Consider the following 20,127-nt stretch of genomic DNA (forward strand, 5'->3'; position numbering starts at 1 on the left):
TCTCTGGGCCTCGCCCTGTCGCTTGCCCATCTCTGCTGCTGACGCACTTTTGGGGCGCTACATTCTACGGACCCGGCCCTGGGCCCAGACGCACATTGGAGACCCGCCCTATCAGTGGGACGTGGACACGATCTGAGTGCCGCACCTGCTGCAATGTAGTCCCGTGGTGGCAGAGACGGACCCTGATGTTGCTGTGGCGCTGCTGTGGTGCTAGCCCATGCATGCTGTGATCCCCTTACGACTGAGGTGCACACACACCCGCATACGAACGGAGCTGCGGGCTACACAGAGGGGCTACCACATGAGCTAAGACAAGGGAGGAGAGTCGGTGAAACTCACTAGCTAATCTCACTAGTGCGCCACAAGTGCTTCCTACAGCGGCGCCAAGGTGTGCATCTTGCGGATAAGTTCGCCCTGCCTGGACTGCACCCCTCGCTGCGCTAAATCCCTGGACCAGACATTTGCTCGCAGACTGGCTGCACCGCTGGCCCCTCCTTGAGCCTGGGAACTGGCGCGATTGACTTGAGATTGATGCACCTTCCTGCAACGGCTGACCCCACCGTAGGCGTAACTGAGGCGTTCCCGCGGAACACAGTAGATTTGGGCTCCTTTGAAGTTGACCTGCGGTGCCCCATCAGCGGGCCTTTCTTTGAGGGCGGCATAGGGAGATTCTCTGGAACACACCCTTGACTAATCACTTCGAAGCCTCCCATGTCTGTGGGACCTAAAACGAGAGCTGTAACCGGCAGCGCACAGGTGAAGGGGAAAATGACGAAGCAGGCTGAAATGGACCAAACCGCCTCCAAGCTGGACACGATGTTGGCGGCAATGGAAAGACTGGAGGAATCAATGCAGCTGACCCGCGCCTCCGTAGAGACTAAAATTGACAGTGTGGCCTTAGACCTTACGCACCTCCGAGCTGACCACAAAAAACTCTCTGAGCGAACGACAACCCTGGAGACTGCAGTGACAGACTGTCTCCCAAGATCACCCAGATGGACAAACATGGTAAAGACCTTCTTAACAGGGTGGTGTTTCTGGAAGATCGTGCAGAGGATGCGGAGGGGCGGGCGAGAAGGAACAACATCCGCATAGTGGGCCTGCCGGAGAGATGGGAGCCCAGAGAAGCACCGGAACATATGGAGCGGTGGCTCAGAGACATTCTTCCGGAAGGTACCCTCTCGCAGCACTTAGTCATGGAGCGCACCCACCGCGTGCCGGCCCATCCCCCCCCCCCCCCCACCTGAGGGCTCAAACCCGAGGCCCATGCTCATCCGCGTATTGAACTATCTCGATCGAGACACCATTCTGCGTGAGGTTAGAAAACTATCGGAAGTCAGGGTTGACAATGCAAAAATTATGTTCTTTCCGGACTACACGATACAGGTGCAGCGTCAGCGACACTCATTTTTGGAAGTGAAGCAACAGCTCCGCCGCCTAGCTCTCAAATATTCATTGCAGATCCCTGCTCGCCTTCGAGTCGTGGCCCAAGACATGACACACTTTTTCAATACCCCGGAGGCCGCCGAGGCTTGTCTCGACTCGGGCATTGACACGGAGCCTGGTGGGATGCCCCCGAGGGCGTGCCGCGACAGGGGAACTCGACGGCGCCGGTGCAGGAGACCCTCGACGGCGAATTCAACACGTGCAGAGGCGAATGTGGGCCCTACCCCTGAGCACCGACCTAAAGAACAGGAGGCTCTCCGCAGGGTGGCGGAGATCAGTGGCTCGTTGACAGAAGTCCCTGCCCCGGGAGCCAGCCCTGAAGGTCTGGTGAGTGATGATGAGTACCTCTACGGATTGACGGATTCCCAGGTATCGGCGGATCTCCCGGATGTTACGCCGCAGACAGCTGATTTGCTTCATTGACTTTGCTTCAGTATCAATGGCCAGCCGTAGAGACACAAAGACCCATCTGCGGCCTGTGAGCTCCTGCACTAATAGATGACAAGGGGGCTGCTGGTGGTGTTTCGCCGGTGCTGAAGCGAGGTCTGGACCCGGATGCTGTGGGTCTGGGCGCCCAACCTAACATTGGTGCCCTGTTATGGACGGTCCCACTACTGGTGAGTTCCGGGTTTCTATGGGGGGAGCGGACGTACCCCCCCAGAGGTGGGTCCCTGCCCCCGACCCGCCCAGCACAATTGCCGGTCACCTGACTCTTGGCCTACTCAAATTCACTGCCCCAGACACCGGGAAGTCTCGCTGATGATGGGCTGTACAACAATGGCTGCCTGTGGTGGGGGGAGTACACTCCCACCCTACCTGCATGAACCCTTTGTGCAATTAATACAAAAACTCAGTGAACCCCCCTTGAACTTACGAACAGTTAGTGCTCACTAGAGCGTTTGGACGACGACATGTTTCGCAGTCGACCTTTTGGCATTGTGGTTCTGTTTTCCATGGTTATGGGACTGGTGCTTATTTCCCTTCCCTCTGATGTGTGCTTGCAAGGTGGTGGGACTATGTGGTTCAAACACTGCATCTTATGACAAACTGATCTGTTGTGCAGCTGGTCGGGGTGCTGTGGGCGGGTGTTGGGGTTGGGAGGTGGGGAAGCGATGTCGCAATATCTACAGTTAAATTTTGCACCTGGAACGTGCGTGGTATGCATACCCCCCTCACGCCATTACCAGGTATATTCATATCTCAAGCGCCACCAGGTACAGGTAGCGCTATTACAAGAGACGCACTTGACAGACCTAGAGACACACACACTGCGCCGCCGGTGGAGGGGGCAACTATATGCCACTGGTTTCTCAGCATACGCGCGTGGTGCTCTGATATGGATTCGTCAGGGAGTCCCCTTTGCTCTCACACACAGTAACATAGATGATGAGGGCAGATTTGTGCTACTTCAGGGAAGATTAGACGGGCAACACATAGTCATAGCCTCTGTTTATGCTTTCAACACTGATCACGGGTGTTTCCTTACACGATTGTCGACAGCGATAGCGTCATGGCCGGGCGTGCTACTCTTGCTTGGGGGCGACTATAATTGTCTTCTCGATGTCACACTGGACCGGTCACTCCCCCCTCTGGCAAACGCGACGATGCTTGGTTAGTCGAGAGCATTTGCTGACTGGGCGACACAATGGGATCTCTGTGACGCATGGCGCAGTCGCAATCCCAATACGAGGACTTATTCGTATTACTCGGGTGCCCATGCACTGCATGTCAGACTCGACAGATTCATGTTAACTAGTGACCTACTACCCCTTGTCACAGACTCCTGCTATTTGGGCTGCACCCACTCAGATCACAACCCTCACACTCTTGACTTTGCTTGGGAACGCCCGCACCTGCCGATCCCCACGTGGCGACTCCAGCCGGATGTCTTATTAGACGCCCCATTCCGGGAATTACTCTCGGCTCGCATTTTACAATATTTTGAGGATAATACTGATACTGCATCCACCCCACAAATTGAGTGGGATGCATTTAAAGTGGTCGCGCACCTCATTGTCTGGGCACGCAGGCGGGAATGAGACGCCAGGTGGACAGAGATTTGACGCGGGTGGAATCCGCGCTACTGGCAGGCGAGCAGGAAGCAGCGGAGGGAGACAATACGAGGTTAGTGGATGCCCGTGGGCAGCATGCACAACTTCTGGATAGACTGAAGAATTTAAACTACGCTGCACATTCGGCGCGCACACACCACGCTAGGGATAAACCTGGCAAGTTATTGATTTGGGTGATAAGGAGAGATACCCAGACATTACTGGTGATGTGGTCTACACACAGAGGGCTATAAACGCGGCCTTTACGGGTCATTATGAGAATCTGTACCATTCCCGTTTGCGAGCCACTGGAGATGATATCTCCAGGTACCTGTCAGAACTACCGGTACCGGCGGTCACCACTGCACAGTGCGAAGAACTGGGCGCGCCACTCACGGCGGAGGAACTTCGGACTGTTATATTTTCTCTTTCTAACGGTAAAACCCCAGGCCCAGATGGACTGCCTGCGGAGTTTTATAAGGCCTACTCTACCATCCTCATCCCCGAGCTTTTACGGGTGTACGCGGCAGCGATACAGGATGCTGCCCTCCCTCCGACCCTGAATGAGGCGAATGTGATATCGCTTTTGAAGCCAGGCAGGGATGTGCTAAACATGGGATCCTACAGGCCACTTGCCCTTCTTAACACGGACTATAAAATCCTAGCGTCTGCACTGGCCCAGAGATTGGCGCCTCTGGTCCCTGCACTAGTACACGCAGACCAGAACGGATTTGTGCCCACCCGCAGCACATCTTATAATCTCAGACGGCTATTTCGTGTGCAAAGTCTGGCCGTATCCCGGTGGCCCCACTTGGGATGCGTGGTTCTCGATCTCGAGAAAGCGTTTGATTCGGTAAAATGGCCCTACCTCATGCTAGTGTTGGAAAAATTTGGTCTGGGTGCAGCCTACCTCCGAATGGTGAAACTCCTTTACTCTGATCCCGTGGTGCGTGTGCACACAGGCAGACTTTTCTCTGACCAGGTCCGTATTCGCAGAGGCACCAGACAAGGGTGCCCCCTCTCTCCCCTTATTTTTGCACTTTTGATGGAACCATTGGCGGCGCAGCTGCGTGCTTCTGGCGCAGATTGGGGTATCCCCTTAGCTGACGGGGTACACTCAGTATCACTGTATGCTGATGATCTACTGATCTACGTTAAAGACCTAACCCGCTTTCCATGCGCACTCACTGACATATTTAGCAATTTTGGAGATGTGTCGGGACTTCATGTTAATTAGGCGCAATCAGGTGTATACTCTTTCGCTGCGGACACCCCGGAGTGCGAGATTACAGTGATGGGTGAGCGACTCCTCTGGTATCCAACTGTTTTTCGATACCTGGGCATTCAGGTTTATCGTGACTCCGCTGACCTGTTGGAAGGCAATCTCACGAGAACAATTTCGTCACTTACAGCTCAAGTATCCTTTTGGAATTCTCTTCCATTGAATGTCCCCAGTCGCATTGCACTGGCAAAGATGATTGCTCTACCTAGGTTACTGTACTTTTACGCGAATCTACCGGTATATGTCCCTACTCGCATTTTCCGCGAACTGGACACTCTAACCAGGCGATTAATCTGGAATACGGGACGTCCCAGAGTTGCGTTGAGAACCCTTTATGCTGCAACGGAGAGTGGTGGGCTGTCGGTTCCTAATCACAAGCTTTACTACCTGGCAGCACAGTTGCAGTGGGTTACTTACTGGCTGAGTGGGAAGAATTTGGGAGATACTGCCTCGCACGATGCAGTCATGACGGTCCCACAGATACATGCATTATTTCATCCCTTGACTAAGACCCGCTGCCCTGACCAGCTACATCTCGCGGTGGTGAGAAAGTGCTACACGAGGAGTTTGAAACTTACTGATGCTACTAAACCGTATGCACCCAATCTGCCACTGCTGGGTACCACTTGGGAGGGCGGCGTACTCACGGAACCTGCGTTAAGCAGCTGGGAGGCCGTTGATTTGGAAAGTCTGGGCGACTTGTTTGCAGATGGCGCGCTGCTCTCTTTCGCGACTCTAGCGGACAACACAGGACTACCAACTGGGCAATTCCTGACTCATGCGAAGCTCCTGCATTCACTGACGCGGGCCTGGGGACCACTAGCAGAGGAGCCGCCAACACACCTGCTCATTCAATACCTACATGTGATGGGAAATGGCTCTCACATAGTACATTGGCTCGCTCAAGCGCTGCACACACACACACAGTTCTCCCCTCAGCGCCTGCGAGACAAATGGACAGCCGACAGAGGCCAGGACTGGACTGACAGAGAATGGGCGCAGATACTAGCTGGGACACTAAATATACCGCGCAATGCACGCTTCAAGATCATACAATATTATATTGTGCATCGTGCGTATCTATCTCCAGATAAACTCAATCAATATTTTGGGCTTAATACATCAGCGTGCCCCAGATGTGGACTTGTAGACGCACAATTCCTACATGTCCTCTGGGCATGCCCTTCACTGCACACCTACTGGACTGCAGGATCAGATACCTTGGCAAAAGCGACAGGAGGCAGCTTGCTGTATAAATGGGAAGCTTGCCTATTGCCTATAGGACGAAACAGACGAAAGTCCAGGTGAGGTTCTGGGATCTGGGGCTGATCACAGCGAAACGTCTCATTACTAAGCGCTGGAAAAATAGTGCACCCCCCGAGGCGATACACTGGCGTAATTCATTGGACAACTGGGCAAGGGCGGAAAGTGTGGCGCTGCATAGAGAGGAGACGGCGGGGCTCCGCATGTACCCCATAGCACTGGACTGGGATAGCACCTTGATGACTTACCACCAGGTGTGCTTGCAGAGCGGCCTTGTATGAACACTTGTGCCTCTCTTTCCACAATCCCTGTTGAGTCCCCCACCGCCCCCCTCCCAGAGAGCCCCCACTTGGCGCGCGCATGACAGATCTCGCAACTTGAACCTCACCACTGACGTGGAGCAGTGCATACCTGCTCCCCACCCGCCTCAAGAGCAACACACATACACACACACAATCGTTGTTAGCCACCACCCAGTCTCTTGTTTTTTGTATTCCTTAGATTGTTCTTTACATTTGATTGGTTTGAAATAAAGCTTTGGATATGTGTTGCATTGCTGATGTGTCCAATTTCTCTAGTTCTGCTGCCATAGCATAGCCTATGCTCCGCATTGAACGAATCTCTGATGTGCAATCAGGAAACAGATCTTGCTTTCTCCTTCCTTTTTTTTTCCTTTAAAATTGAGCGCTGCCACTTTTGATCACTATTCTCTTATTAATACATCTGTAATTAATGAAACTGTCATGCTGTTTTAACTATGTTGCTTTTATTTTGATCCTTTGCGACCGTGCTCTTTCATGTGTATGAACAACTGGAGTGATCTGTGACAAATATTCTGCACTACGGCATGGCTTATCATTTACATTTGCATATGTGTAATGTTGTAAAATGACAAAAATGCAATAAACATATTCAAACAAAAACAAATGGAATCAAATAGACTGGACTCATTTGATAAGAAGATGTTTTGTTCCTCCAGTCTGGCATTGTGGTCGGTAAATACTGCATGCTTATTGGGCTGTTTCTCCCACTCTCTTTGGGTGACGGTTGCGCAGGTGCTGTTACAAGTCCCGGAGGAGGCCCGGGCTGGGCTCTCCCAAAGTGTCAAGGATGGGAGAGATGCAGCAACATTCGCCATACGGTGTGATTTGGATACGACCGATTTGCTGCGCAGATCTATTTTAACAACAGTGGCCTTGAGGCGCCATGCCTGGCTTCGCACAACTGGCTTCTTGGGGGATGCCCAGGTCAATTTGATGGACATGCCTTTTGATGAAACCCGCCTTTTTGGGGAAAAGGCAGACTCTGCCCTGGTCAGGTTTAAGGACTCTCGAGCTACGGCCAGAACCATGGGCCTCTCCTCGTGGCCAGTCTTCCTTTTGCCCCTTTTATGGCAGAGGAAGGGGTTTCCAGCCGCATCAGCCCTATCCTAGCCACGTTCCCGCACAGACTGCGCAAGTAACCAAAGGTAAGTAACTTGTTCTTTAGTACTGTATTTTATGGTTTTATCGATTTTACTATATTCATGCTGCTATTTTTTATTTAAAAAATGTTATGATTGTTTTTGATTGCATAAGATATGATGTGTATCTCTGTTACTTTTATGGTTGATGACTGAAATAAAGTATTCAAAGCCTGAAAAGTGCGAGACTACCTGTGACCCCCACCGGCAACCACTGGCTTAAATTGCTGCTGCACATACATCATTACTAAAAAGGACACTGCACAGTATTTGAAGGGGAGGTAGCCTGATGGCATTCCCTTGGTAGAGATGAAGGCATAAAGGTGTGTGCTGCAAAATCATTGATCATTTACCACCAACTAGTAGTCACTCCCATAGCTTGGTATAAGGATGCAGGAATCACCATTGACTAATGGTAGTGGGCCGTGTGGGGTAAAGTCCACTAGCCAATAGAGACTACTGCTGTGTAAGTAAACATCACAGAAACATGGAGCACCCCTTCTAGAGTCATAGATCGTGGTGTTCACTGGATGCAAACACTGGATAGGCCATTAAAAAGTGGGATGCAGAACAGATTTACCAGCCATAACCATCCTGGCAGCCATCTTGTAACGGCTAATAGATATATATATATATATATATATATATATATATATATATATATATATATATATATATATGTTTGTAATTCTGTCATTAGTTTCACTTACACTGAAGACCAATTGTCAACACCTACTTGATCTTATTTTAACCAACTGATAACAGCTCGCTTTCCTTTACTGTATTTTTCGGTTGCCTCTCACTGCCAAAGGAATCTCACATCATGACTGACCCAAACATGATACCAGAAGGCAACAGTGCCTACTCCATTCAATACCCTCCTAAGCTATCAAAATATGCCTCGAAAACCTTCAAACACAACCTCCTCAGAAAAAACCTGGATACCCTTTTCCTGGATCATTCCTACAACACCAAAAAAGGCATCATAATTAATAACCTCTTATTTTTCTCAAGAACGATTGCCAAATGGCGATCGGCCTTTCACCGGTTACTATCTATCCAAGACCATAAAAATATTCCATACGGAACTAGGATTACAACGAATCCCACTCAGAACCTCAGAGCCTCTTTGAATATAACATCATAAAAAATTGGCACTGTCCTTATTCAAGCAGCTAATAAGGACCTAGAACGTTTCGGCAAATACTTTACCACATTAAAAACATACACCTGCAGTACTTTCACTTCCAATAAGGTCCTCACTAACTCCTCCACCCCCTTTACCGATGATCAGAAACCACCCTCCTCCCCGACTCATGAAGATGGAGGCACTACCAACGCCCCCGCCTATGCACACATTGCATTGACTCCTGCTGCTACACCACACAGCTCCCTTCCTCAACCCCTTCCTTCTCCTTCACCTAGTTCCGTGGAAAGAGGCACTGCCAACTTTCCGTCCTTTTCACATACTGTACGGACAACTCCAGCGACCGCAATTAACACTGCTCGGGATCTTATCACTACTCCCGCCACTCCTTCCTTTCAGATAGAACATCGACCCCTATCACTATTAAGTGGGGATAGAAGCAACAACCACATCCCCTTTTCAGGTACTGCACAGACACCCTCTTCATCTTTAACACCATGCAGCACGTCTAGGGACCCTATTACTACCCCCATTGCCTATTCTGCTCTGGAGGAAAAGCGACCATATCCCTCAACTAGATTAGTTGAAAGAGGTATCAAATCTCTCTCCTCAGCTCACAATACATTGCTATCCTCTTCTTTCTCTTGCAATACTTCTAAGGCCCTACTGCTTCTACCCCCACCTTCCCTCCCTCTCCGGAAAAAACTCTATCATGGCATGTACCCACACTCAGTGAAAGAAAGATAAACAACTTGCACCATTAGTTCACACCTCATTTCCTGCCTCTACTAGAACTACAGGGAGCAACAACTTTAGAACTACTCCCTTGACACCCCATTTCCTATCCTCCACACAGCATCAACAGATGGAACAAGACTGTCTCAATCCCTCCTACTGCACATCTACAAACCTTCAAAACGTTATCCTTGAAATCAAAACCATCCTACAACTTGCGAAAAAAGCGCTTACTAAACTTAAGTATCTCCAAAACTCGATAAAGACAGCTGACATTGTGACAAACACTATCCCCCTTCCTCTAGATAATTGATACTGGCGCATGCGCAATCTCTCCAACTCCATTACGGACCAGGAAATGCAATCTCTGTACGGCTGTACGAGTCTCCTTCCGACCATATCTTAGACAAAGAGGAATATGCTATCCACCTAGTCTCCATCAACCCTTGCAGAACCTCAAATCCTATCCATAGAGGAATAAACAGGAATAGTCTTCACTCTATAACCCCAATTCAAGATAACCAGGAGCCTAGCCCAAAGATTCCCCCAAACCAGATTTCCTGCCTTCTACTAAATTGCCGATCTGCCCCTAAACATGCTTCTGTTATTGCTGACCTCATTCTTAGCATGAATGTGGACATAATTATACTCACCGAAACATGGGTTAAGGAATCTTCCTCTCCATGCCTTGACCTCCTTATCCCCCCAGACTTCAACATCATTAGACTAGACCAACCTCACAAAATAGGAGGCTTAGCCTGCATACATCGTTCTGACCTCACCATCTCAAAATTTCACTTGGAACCCCAGGACTTCTGTGAATACCTGGGGATCTCTGTGAACTCATCTAGCAACCACCACCTCAAATTACATATATTCTACCATCCTCCTGGTCAAAACATAACGTTCACAGAACAACTTATGGAAATTATCACGGCAAACTTGTCCCCGCACTCGAATGACCTCTTCCTGGGTGATTTCAATCTCCGCTGGATGAACAAACTGGATAAGCAGGTCTGCGCCCTTAAAACCTTCCTTGATGACCACTCCCTGGTCCAAGTCATTTCAGAGCCCACTCACTCTAAAGGTGCCACGCTAGACTGGCTCATCTCCAAACTAAATACTATTGATTCGATCTAAATTATCCCTTGTGACTGGTCAGACCATCATATTATCACCTTCCAAATCCTCTCTTGTAACAAGAAAATCCTCCCACAACAAATTAAACCTAAACAATGGATAAGAGACACTAAGAACATCAACCGGATCAAGCTAGCCTCCCAATGTGAGAAGGCTCTTATCCCCCAACAACATAGGAGACGTCACTGCCCTTACTGATCACTATAACTCCACGATGTCCAAAATGTTCGACCAAGCCGCACCGCCAAAACTCAAAAGAATACCTGACAAGGATAAAAGCCCGTGGTTCAGTGAAACCCTGGATGAATAGAGACGCAAACTCGGATCAACTGAACGGAAATGGAGGCTACACCCCTCCCCCACCCAGTTGAAACTACTCCGTAAAGCAGGAAAATCATACAATAAAAGTATTCTAAGATCAAAAAAAGACTTCTTCATATCAGAACTAGAGAATGCTGAAAATAGACCTAAAAAACTCTTTGAAATTCTGAATCAACAATCTAACAAACTGGCCAAATCTTCACTCTTAACATCAACCTCACAACTAAGTAGTGAAGAATTTTTCCTCTTTTTTCACAGCAAAAACGAATTCCTTTCAACTTGAACTCAATATGGCTGCGACAAACTTAGCCACCCCTAAGCTCAGTCTAGCTACTAATTTGATTCTAAATAACCGATCTTTGCCTAAAAACAATGCTCACTGGTTCAACTTCAAATGTTATGATATCGATGATACCACCAAAATTCTAACAACTACTAAACTCAACAACCACTTCAAAAACCCTGTCCCAGCAAAGTGCCTACCCCACATCTATCATATCATAGCACCTCTCTGGACCAAGATCATGAATATCTCGCTCTCACAAGGTCACATCCCGGACTGCCTAAAATCTGGTCAAGTTACTCCTATCCTAAAAAAAACGACAGCTATCAGCGCCGACCCCAACAACTTCCGACCAATAACCAACATCCCTATGCTAGCAAAGGTCTTGGAAAAATGTGTTCAACAACAACTGAACTTACACATCGCAAATTTCAATTTATTGAACATATACCAATCGGGCTTCAGACCTGGCCATTGCACTGAAACAGCCATCCTACATATAGTAGACGAAGCCCTCTCAGCTCTTGATCGTAATGAGACATGCCTGCTAGTCTTGCTTGACCTCTCATCAGCCTTCGATACGGTCAACCACGACAAACTGCTAAGAAGACTAGAAGACAGGATGGGCCTCTCTGGCACAGTCCTCCTATGGTTCAAATCCTTTCTGGAAGGGGAGAAGCTACGCTAGCAACCAAGATGGCCGCCTAGGCTCCCGGCTCCGTCGACCTCCGTCATTAAGCGGATAAATCTTGTTATTAATCCTGAATTCGCGCCCGACTCCCGTGTGTCTGAATCGTTGCTGAACCTAGAGGTGCAATCCCGGGATTTTTATTGACTCGATTGACGAAGTTACGCCGTGTTTCATTCTCGGCCTAACCCAGCGTGTGAGCCGGGGCCTCGAGTACTGACCCAGCCGGGTTTCAGTTGAATAACATCGGCCGCGGGATCTGGGCGGAGTCCGGTCTTATCGAAGTGGCTTTTATCCTGGCCAATTCGGATGGTGGTCCTGAGGTCCGGTTGATACTACAGGAACGGCGACAAGACGTGTCTGTGGCTGTGGACAGGGGTCCGTGTCCCGAAGACCCTGTTACACCTCCCCTGGGTCGACTGGTTGGGATCCTCGCTCGCGGCGCGGGGTAAAGATCGCTGAATTGACCGGTTGCCCACCGTTTCCGTCCGCCCTGCTCCTGCCTGTTCCCCCGGAGTAGCCGGCCTCCGGGGTTAAAGATCTGGCTTGTCATCGAGCGAGAGGAGATGGATCGGACGGAGTGTGTGCCGTCACTGTGGACCGTAATGGCCGCCATCGGGGCGCTTCATTCGCAAGTGGAAGTTATCATCCACAAAATGGTCATAGCGTTAGAGACTGTGTGTTTGAGACCGGACTCCGACCCTTTGCCAGACCTGAAACACGCTGTGTTTCCTGCGAAGCAGGTTTTAACTGAGAAAGAGGACCCCGAGCGGAAACTAGAACTGATGTCCTTTGTCAGCACACAAGCAAAATCGTACGAGCTTGGAACTCCTGAACGTTTAGTACATTCAACGTTGCTACCGCCCGAGATGGAACCATCCGATCTTTTACTCCTTCTGTACTTTCTGGATTGACTTCTGTATGGTTGGTGGACTTTGAGAACTAACATTTTTGATTCGCTCCAGTTGTATTGGTTTCAACCTTCCAGAATGCTTTGACTCTCCTGTAAACATGGCGGTTCTACCGGATGGAGTTTGCACGAAGGATCGGAAGGGCCAGGGATGAGTTTGACTCTCTGGGTTCGATGTAAAGACTTCATTAGCTACGGGACTTGCTATCTATATTGATGCGGGAGTTGGGCGGGGTTTTTATAACTTCCCCGATTTGCTTGGCTAGTCATTTTCCTTTTTAAAACGTTTTGACTGTATGTAGGGGTCGTTTGCTTCTGACGGGGGGAGGGGAGACCGGTAGCCTGTACAACACCTCCTCCTCCACTTCTTTCCTACTTTTAGGGCTTAGTTAGTGGGCGACAGGGACGCTGCTAGTGGGGTTAGGCCGTAGCCATCTGCAGGGGTGCAGGGTGGGGGGATGTTTTTTTTTTTTGTGTTTTCTTTATTTTGTTTCTATGGCCTTTTTTTCTTTCCCTTTTCTTTTTTTGCAAGAGATGTGGGTGGATTATCCTGAGCTGCTCTGTTTCTCATATCCGGGTGTCATGTACTCTGGTTTTAATTATCCTGATTTGTGGGTGGACAGGCTCTGAAGACTTCGGCGTAGCGGGCTTGCGGATTGTGATGTCCTTGCACCTGTTATGTTCCTGCAGTATTTATGTCTCAGACACCTTTTAATTGATGAGTACCTCTTTAGTCTATTTGCCTGTTCACCGCTGTAATGTCTTCTGTTGTACGATACCCGATATGGTTACCTTTTTCTCTTGTTTTTCTTCTATTAATAAAAATATATAAAAAAAAAAAAAATCCTTTCTGGAAAACAGAACACAATCATTCATGACCAACAAGATCCTCTCTCTATCCTCACCTAACTTACTAGGAGTACCTCAAGGTTTTACCGTCTCCCACTTTTTTCAATTTATATGTTGAACCACTCACTGATCTTCTACAGCAGGCAAACATCTACCCGGACAACACCCAACTTTACATCAAAATCACCTCCATAGAAGAGATAAAGTTAATGAATCTAGCTCTAAAAAAAAACGTACAATGGCTAACTACCAACTTCCTCAAGTTCAATTCCCAAAAAACGGAATTTCTCTTAATCTCCCCCCCCCTCCCCCAATAACTCTCAAGAAATAAAGGAATGGACCAAAATAATCACCGCCCTGAATTGCACCCAACGCTGGTGGACTCCACAATATCACTGGGGGTCACACTGGTTAAGAATCTTAACATGCAAGCTCACATTACCTTGATGGCTAAAAATTCCTGTTTTCACCTCAACTATCTCAGAAAAATTAAGACTTTTATCGAGATCCCTGACCTCCAAATTTCTGTTCAGGTCTTAGTCATCTCAAGGTTGGAATACGGTTGCTCCACCCTCTCCGGGCTTCCCAACACCTCTACTGCACCTCTAAGAGCATGTCTCAACACCGCAGCTAGACTCATTACAGGATCAAGGAAATTTGACCACATATTGCCACACCTGAAGGCACTCAACTGGCTACCTTATGAAGCCCGTATTCACTTAAAGGTGGCTTGTATTACCCATAAGGCGTTACACCACAACACCCTGCAGTTTTTAGCCCAAAAACGTACCCTATCTGGAGGAAACAGACATTCCAGGAGCACTGATAACCTACTCCTGAAACCCGCAAGGTTCAATAAGACAAAAACTTGCAACAGAGCATTTTCTGGAGCGGCGCCAAGAATCTGGAACTCGCTTATGCCAATTATCAGAAAAATCACATCAAAGTTCCTCTTCAAAAAGGAAGCAAAAGCATTCATGATGAGCAAACTCTTGCCTTAAAATCCGCACAAATACCAAGCCAGCTGCTACATTTATCTTGAAGATAATGACTTTTTAAGTCTGATTTTCTTTTTTGTATTTGTTTTGTGTGCATTTTACAGTTCTTTTTATTAGAATGAAAAGCAACAACAGTCACATATAAATCAACAATCATTACATATTCAGACATATTATGTTTATAGAGTTTACCAATCAAAAGTTCAGTTTCACTGAGCCATCTGTATCTCTCCTGTTCCATCGGCATTCTGTCATTTCCATTTCTGTGGCAGGTGAGACGTACAAATCACCCCTGTAAATGCTCCACTTTCCCCATTTCCTATCCCACTTCTTGGGGCAACCTCTAGATTTGAAAACCTCTTTTTCTGCGATCATACATTTGTCTAGGTCCCTCGCCCAGTTTCCTGATAATGGGATGTCAGCTGCTCTCCACTTCATAGCTATGTTCCGTTTTACCAATGTGTATCCCAGGGTGACCCACTGTTGTTCCACCTCGGTGAGATCTGTTGCTTCCCATATGTTAAGGAGCCCTAATTGTGGTGTCAATGTGATGTCTTTCCCTAGTGATGTTTTCAGATATTTAATCATTTCTTACAGATGTTATGAGGTGCTCCACATCAACGTTTTTTATCAGATCACTGTACAAAATGGAGCCTCTGTAAAAGATGTTTAGACATCTCTTTTTTACTCTGTGTTTACTAATCCTTCCATTCCAGACAAAGAAAGGTAAATCATAGGTTTCCAACACAACCGCCAAATAAAACCTCGAAACATCTAACCATTCTTCCAAGTATCTTGAGGTGGGAGGGGAAAGAGTGTGCGCATCAAGGGGGAGAGGATTGCTAAACATGTTGTTTTTTTGGTTTTGGTCCAACTAAACCTTACGACTTATCAATTTCCAACCAGGATTTGGTGAGGCTATGGGAGAAAACTTGTGTAACGGTCCCATGATTTATTTATTCTGTACTATAGTCTAAAAATAGTAATCATTATGACTAATGTATCAACTTAGTTACTATTTTTTTTAGAGCATAAACTATTGTGCATATGCTTTCCCCTTCAGACTCACTTGTTACTGTAGCAGCTGTGTGTGCTGGTTCAGGAAGCAGCGTCCTGCAAGGAGTGGATGCAGACCTTTACCTCACAGGTACAGTAGTTCCTTTACATTTTGCTGACATATTGTTGCCCATGAAATAGCACAGATTGAATTGTTTCCCTTGTCAAATAATCTTCACCTCAGGCTCAGTTTGAAATTGTTTCTTGGAAAAGAAAAGCGATTAGGCAAAAATCCTCCGACTAGGGGATCCCTCATAAATTATCACTGGAGACCTGCTCTCAAGGCTCACACTAGTTTCTGGTATTGATTGCATGATTAAAATCTCACAATGAACACAAGCAGATGCCTAGCTGAGCACATCTGGTAAGTACAGCTGGTTTAGTGGCCTGGTGGACTAAACCATCCACTCTAGTTACGTGTATTTGACGTCATGGTCACAGGTTGGAATCCTGGCAGATCTACCTTTCACAACTGCCACCAGCTTGTTCTTTATTACTTGCAGGGACTCTTTCAGTGATTCTCCCTCGCCTGGGTCCAAATTATGTTGTGTCAATTTCCCTTTTGTCTCCCGTACTTTGGACTCAGATTATTTAATCTCCAAATTATAGGTGTTTTTCTTAAAAGAATCTAAGCTGGTGATTCTTTTTTTTAAAAGAAACTACGCTTGTGTTCTACCTCTTAAGAACGCCTTAAAGGAGTGCCTAACCATGTCCACAGATGCAGAACCCAAATTTATCTGAATAAAACTCCTCTGTTTCCACTCCTTAATGCTTCTTCATCTAAAAGGAGTGCGCATTCCAACGTCCACCTCCGCTGTTCAACCATAGCATCTAATTTAAGATCGAGACAAATTGCAGAATGATCTGACAAATGGGCCCCTACGTGTTGAATATCTTGAACCTGCTCCCTTAATTTATGATATAGTAAATTCTCGACTAATTATCATATTTTATGTTATTGTAGGTATACTCTCGTGTTTGTCCTACCCTCTGTCTCCATACATCGCATAGCCTCAATTTATTCATCATAGTTTTTATAAATGATAGCATTTTCATACAACCCTTGCTTTAGTTTTTGCTGACCACGTTAAAATCACCCCCCAAAATGATAGGGTCCTGGAAATGGAATAAGCTCAAAAACATTTCCTTTAAGGGTTCTGTGTCGTCAATATTGGGACCATAGTAACCTGCCAAGGTATATACTTGATCATAAATTAGCAACTTCACATTGGCCCATGTCCCTGCCTTGTCCACAACACTCTCTTTAATTGCCAACCTCAGATGCTTCTTGATCAATATTGCTACACCATTTGTTCTAATGTTGTGACTGGTGCCGGTCATTTGTTATACCCTTTTTCTAGATTTAAAAAGGTCTATACACTCTGATTCAGTCAGATGTGTCTCCTGCAAGATTTGTGATTTTTTTTCTCCACATGCTCCCCACCCATACCCTCACGTCAAACCCAATCCCCACCTTACCCCCCTCCCCCATCTTGGAGAACCCTCCCTGATGCCCTAAAGCCTATGGTAACACTTCCCTCAATTGCTCTTACAACTATTTTGAAGAAGAAACAAATGTAAAACACAAAATCTGGAGAGCGCCTACCATCCCAAATCAATTTCTGTCAAGCTTCAGAATCTCAGACAAAAGACAACCAGAATGCCTTGAGGGCTAAAAGGAGAGCCTTAACTCATCTATATTCACCCTTCTCTTACTTTCGAATCCCTCCATTTATATCCGCTATCAAATCATCCGCCACCTTGGTTTCTCTAAACTGTGCATCTTATTATTATTCATAATTCTGAGAGTGGCATGGAATTCTAGCTGGACTGTGGCCCCCAATTTCCTCAATGGCTCTATCCTCTTCTCTAATTCCCGCTGCCTGTTAAGGGTGATTCGGGACACATCTGATCTAATCTCAAACACTACCCCATCTATACTAAACGTTTTTTGCTTCAATGCACTCAACAAAATTTGCTCCTTGATAATGTAGGCAAATAAACTTACCAAACTCCTCCTTGGTTTACTTCTGTTGGGAATTTTCCTGAAAGGGTCCCTATGCACTCTCTCAATTTCCTTAAAGATATTGGGGGGAGGATGTAGCCTTACGGCTAGAGCTGTTGACCTCGAAGCTGGGGAACCATGTTCGAGTCTCAGCAACTACGCTCAACATCCTGTGATTCTGGGCAAATCACGTAATCTCCCCGTGCCTAACAAAAATGAATGTGTCCTCATGTAACGAAACTGGTGCTCATATAAAGCGCTCTGATACCTGATGTCTCGGGTCTAGTTCACGCTATATAGAACTCTAAAAAATAAAAAAAAAGATAATCTGCTCCGATTCCTCTATCAAAATCCCCTCCTTTATCAATTTCACCACAAAAGTCTTCAAATCGTGGCCCTCTGACCCCTCAAGGATATTTAAAATCCTCAAGTTGTTCCTCTTTTGGTTGTTTTCCACAGCCTCAAGCTTCACATGGAATCCTTCCTCACTTGCCTTCAGGTCGCAGATTTCTTCCTCATTCGTTTCAAGTACAGTTTGTAATACGTTGACTACCCCTCCAAAACTGCGGTCCTTTTTCCCAGTTCATCCAATTTCTTCCCCATATTTTTGCACATCCTTCAAATTTCCTTTTGGTTAAATTCTGAAGTTTCAAACCAGTTTCATTTGACAAGAGAGCGGATCATGGTTTCTATGGACTGATTTGTTTGCTCATGTGCCTCCCATTGCACCACCAGGCCTGTCCCGGCCTCAGACCCCTTAGTTATCAGAAGCCCCACCTTTGCTGAGGGGGAGGCATGCTACCGAGGTCCTTACTCGCAGGCAGGTGCTTCGCTGCTGTGGCCAAGCTTTGCTGCATGTCTATGCTTCCCTCCCCCAGGTTCTCCTCCTCAAGCACTTGGACTCTGTTGGGGCTGGTTAAACTAGGTAATCCCCTGGATGCTATATTGCCTATGGACAGTAGTTGACCATGTACTGCCCGTACTCTCCTGATGGTCTCCTTCTCCCTACTTCTAGGTCCATCATTTAAAATCAGTATCTTGGGTAGTATCTTAAGTCCGCAGCGAGGGGGTGATTTTGATTCTTTTTGCTGGTTCTCTGGGCTTCCTCTCAGTGCCAAAATTAGAGTTACAGTTAGGATTATCACTAAACCCTCTTTTTAATTTTCTCATGGCCTTTGTATTCTCTTAATAGGTTGCTTTGTTTCTCTGAGCTTTCTGACGCTCCTTCTTTGCCTCATTTTGATAATACATCCGAAGAGTGAGGATTAACCTCCTTTATAGCTTTATCCACGCTTCTTAGTGCATATCTTGACCCCCTGCCTTGCCCCATCACCAAACCAGTCCCTTGTGTACTCTTCTTTTCAACCTGAGAGTTGTCCTCCTTTCTACGGACACCCGCAAAACCCTTGGTCCTACACCTCCTTACCGAAGTACTCACGTCCTTTCCCTTGCAAGGACTGTAGATTCTTCAGGTACTATAACTTCTGCTTGCTCCGTGTTTCAGGGTTTGCCCATCGCAGTCACTTCCTTACTCCTGCCCCCTCTGTTGCTGCCGATAAGGTCTCTACCTCCCATTGCCCGGAAGGAGATTCTCACCGCCACTCCCCGCCCTCTGTGGAGCCCGAGCACGGCTCTCACCCAACCCGCTGGACCTGCTTTCTCTCCTTTCCTAGGCTGCCATGCGTAATCTGCACAACAAAGCAAACAAGCATTGGCATAGCCAATAGGTCTCGCCTTTGGTAAGTCATCCAGTTTTAACAGTATAAACACATCGCAGGAAATGTCAAAACTGTCCAGCGCCAAAGGAAACAGCAGGCAAAAAAGCATACGTATTAAAAAAAACGGTTTCCATGACAACGATAGCAAACAAAACCCTACTCTGCTTTGCTATTTTGTCACAGTGAACTTGAAATCAGTACACGGAAGTCGTCCGTATTCAAAAGGCTGGAGTGGTCTGTACAGCAGAGATCGGCAGGACTAGGCAGCTGCTGACTCACACACCTATCAAAGTGGGTCGGGGCCTCGGTGGCTGACACACACTGCTACACAAACACACCCTTAGAAAAGACAGCACTTGCATCGCTAGCGGGCAGCTGGGGGCACAAAAAGGGGAGGGCCAAGGCATGTAGCTAAACATGCAGACAAAGGGTGCACTTCCTGACAAATAACAGGTTCTGAAGCCCGGGGCTGTAGTTTTCTGCCAGGTTTCATCTATCCCGCTTACAAAGCCGATGCAGGGGCTCGATGCGGCCTGCAGCTGAACGGGGCTCGGGAAGATTTGTGTTGTGCTACTGGAGCAGCCATGCTGGGCTGCGGTTTCTTTTCGGAAAACTGGAGCAAATGTTTGTGATAAATTGGAGCAAACCTAACACCGATGGCAATTAAACCCAGCCCTGCTCGCACGCAAGTGCCATGTACGGAATTAAAGGCAAACCACCAAGAAGGCCGTGTTTAGATAGGAAGAAAGGAGAGCCTGTTCACTCCCAGCACA

At 47.3% G+C, this 20,127-nt stretch overlaps 1 protein-coding gene across 2 annotated transcripts in view; it reads left to right on the plus strand.

The window, feature by feature from the left end:
- NIF3L1 (NGG1 interacting factor 3 like 1) overlaps positions 1-20,127 on the plus strand; it is a 138,947-nt gene that overhangs the window by 113,507 nt on the left and 5,313 nt on the right. For both annotated transcript variants that reach the window (XM_078652611.1, XM_078652610.1), the window contains one exon: positions 15,639-15,722. In XM_078652611.1, the coding sequence (XP_078508737.1) occupies positions 15,639-15,722 (84 nt within the window). The remainder of the gene's footprint in view (positions 1-15,638; positions 15,723-20,127) is intronic.

This window comes from Lissotriton helveticus, chromosome 7, assembly GCF_964261635.1.
Source record: "Lissotriton helveticus chromosome 7, aLisHel1.1, whole genome shotgun sequence".
Lineage (NCBI taxonomy): Eukaryota > Metazoa > Chordata > Amphibia > Caudata > Salamandridae > Lissotriton > Lissotriton helveticus.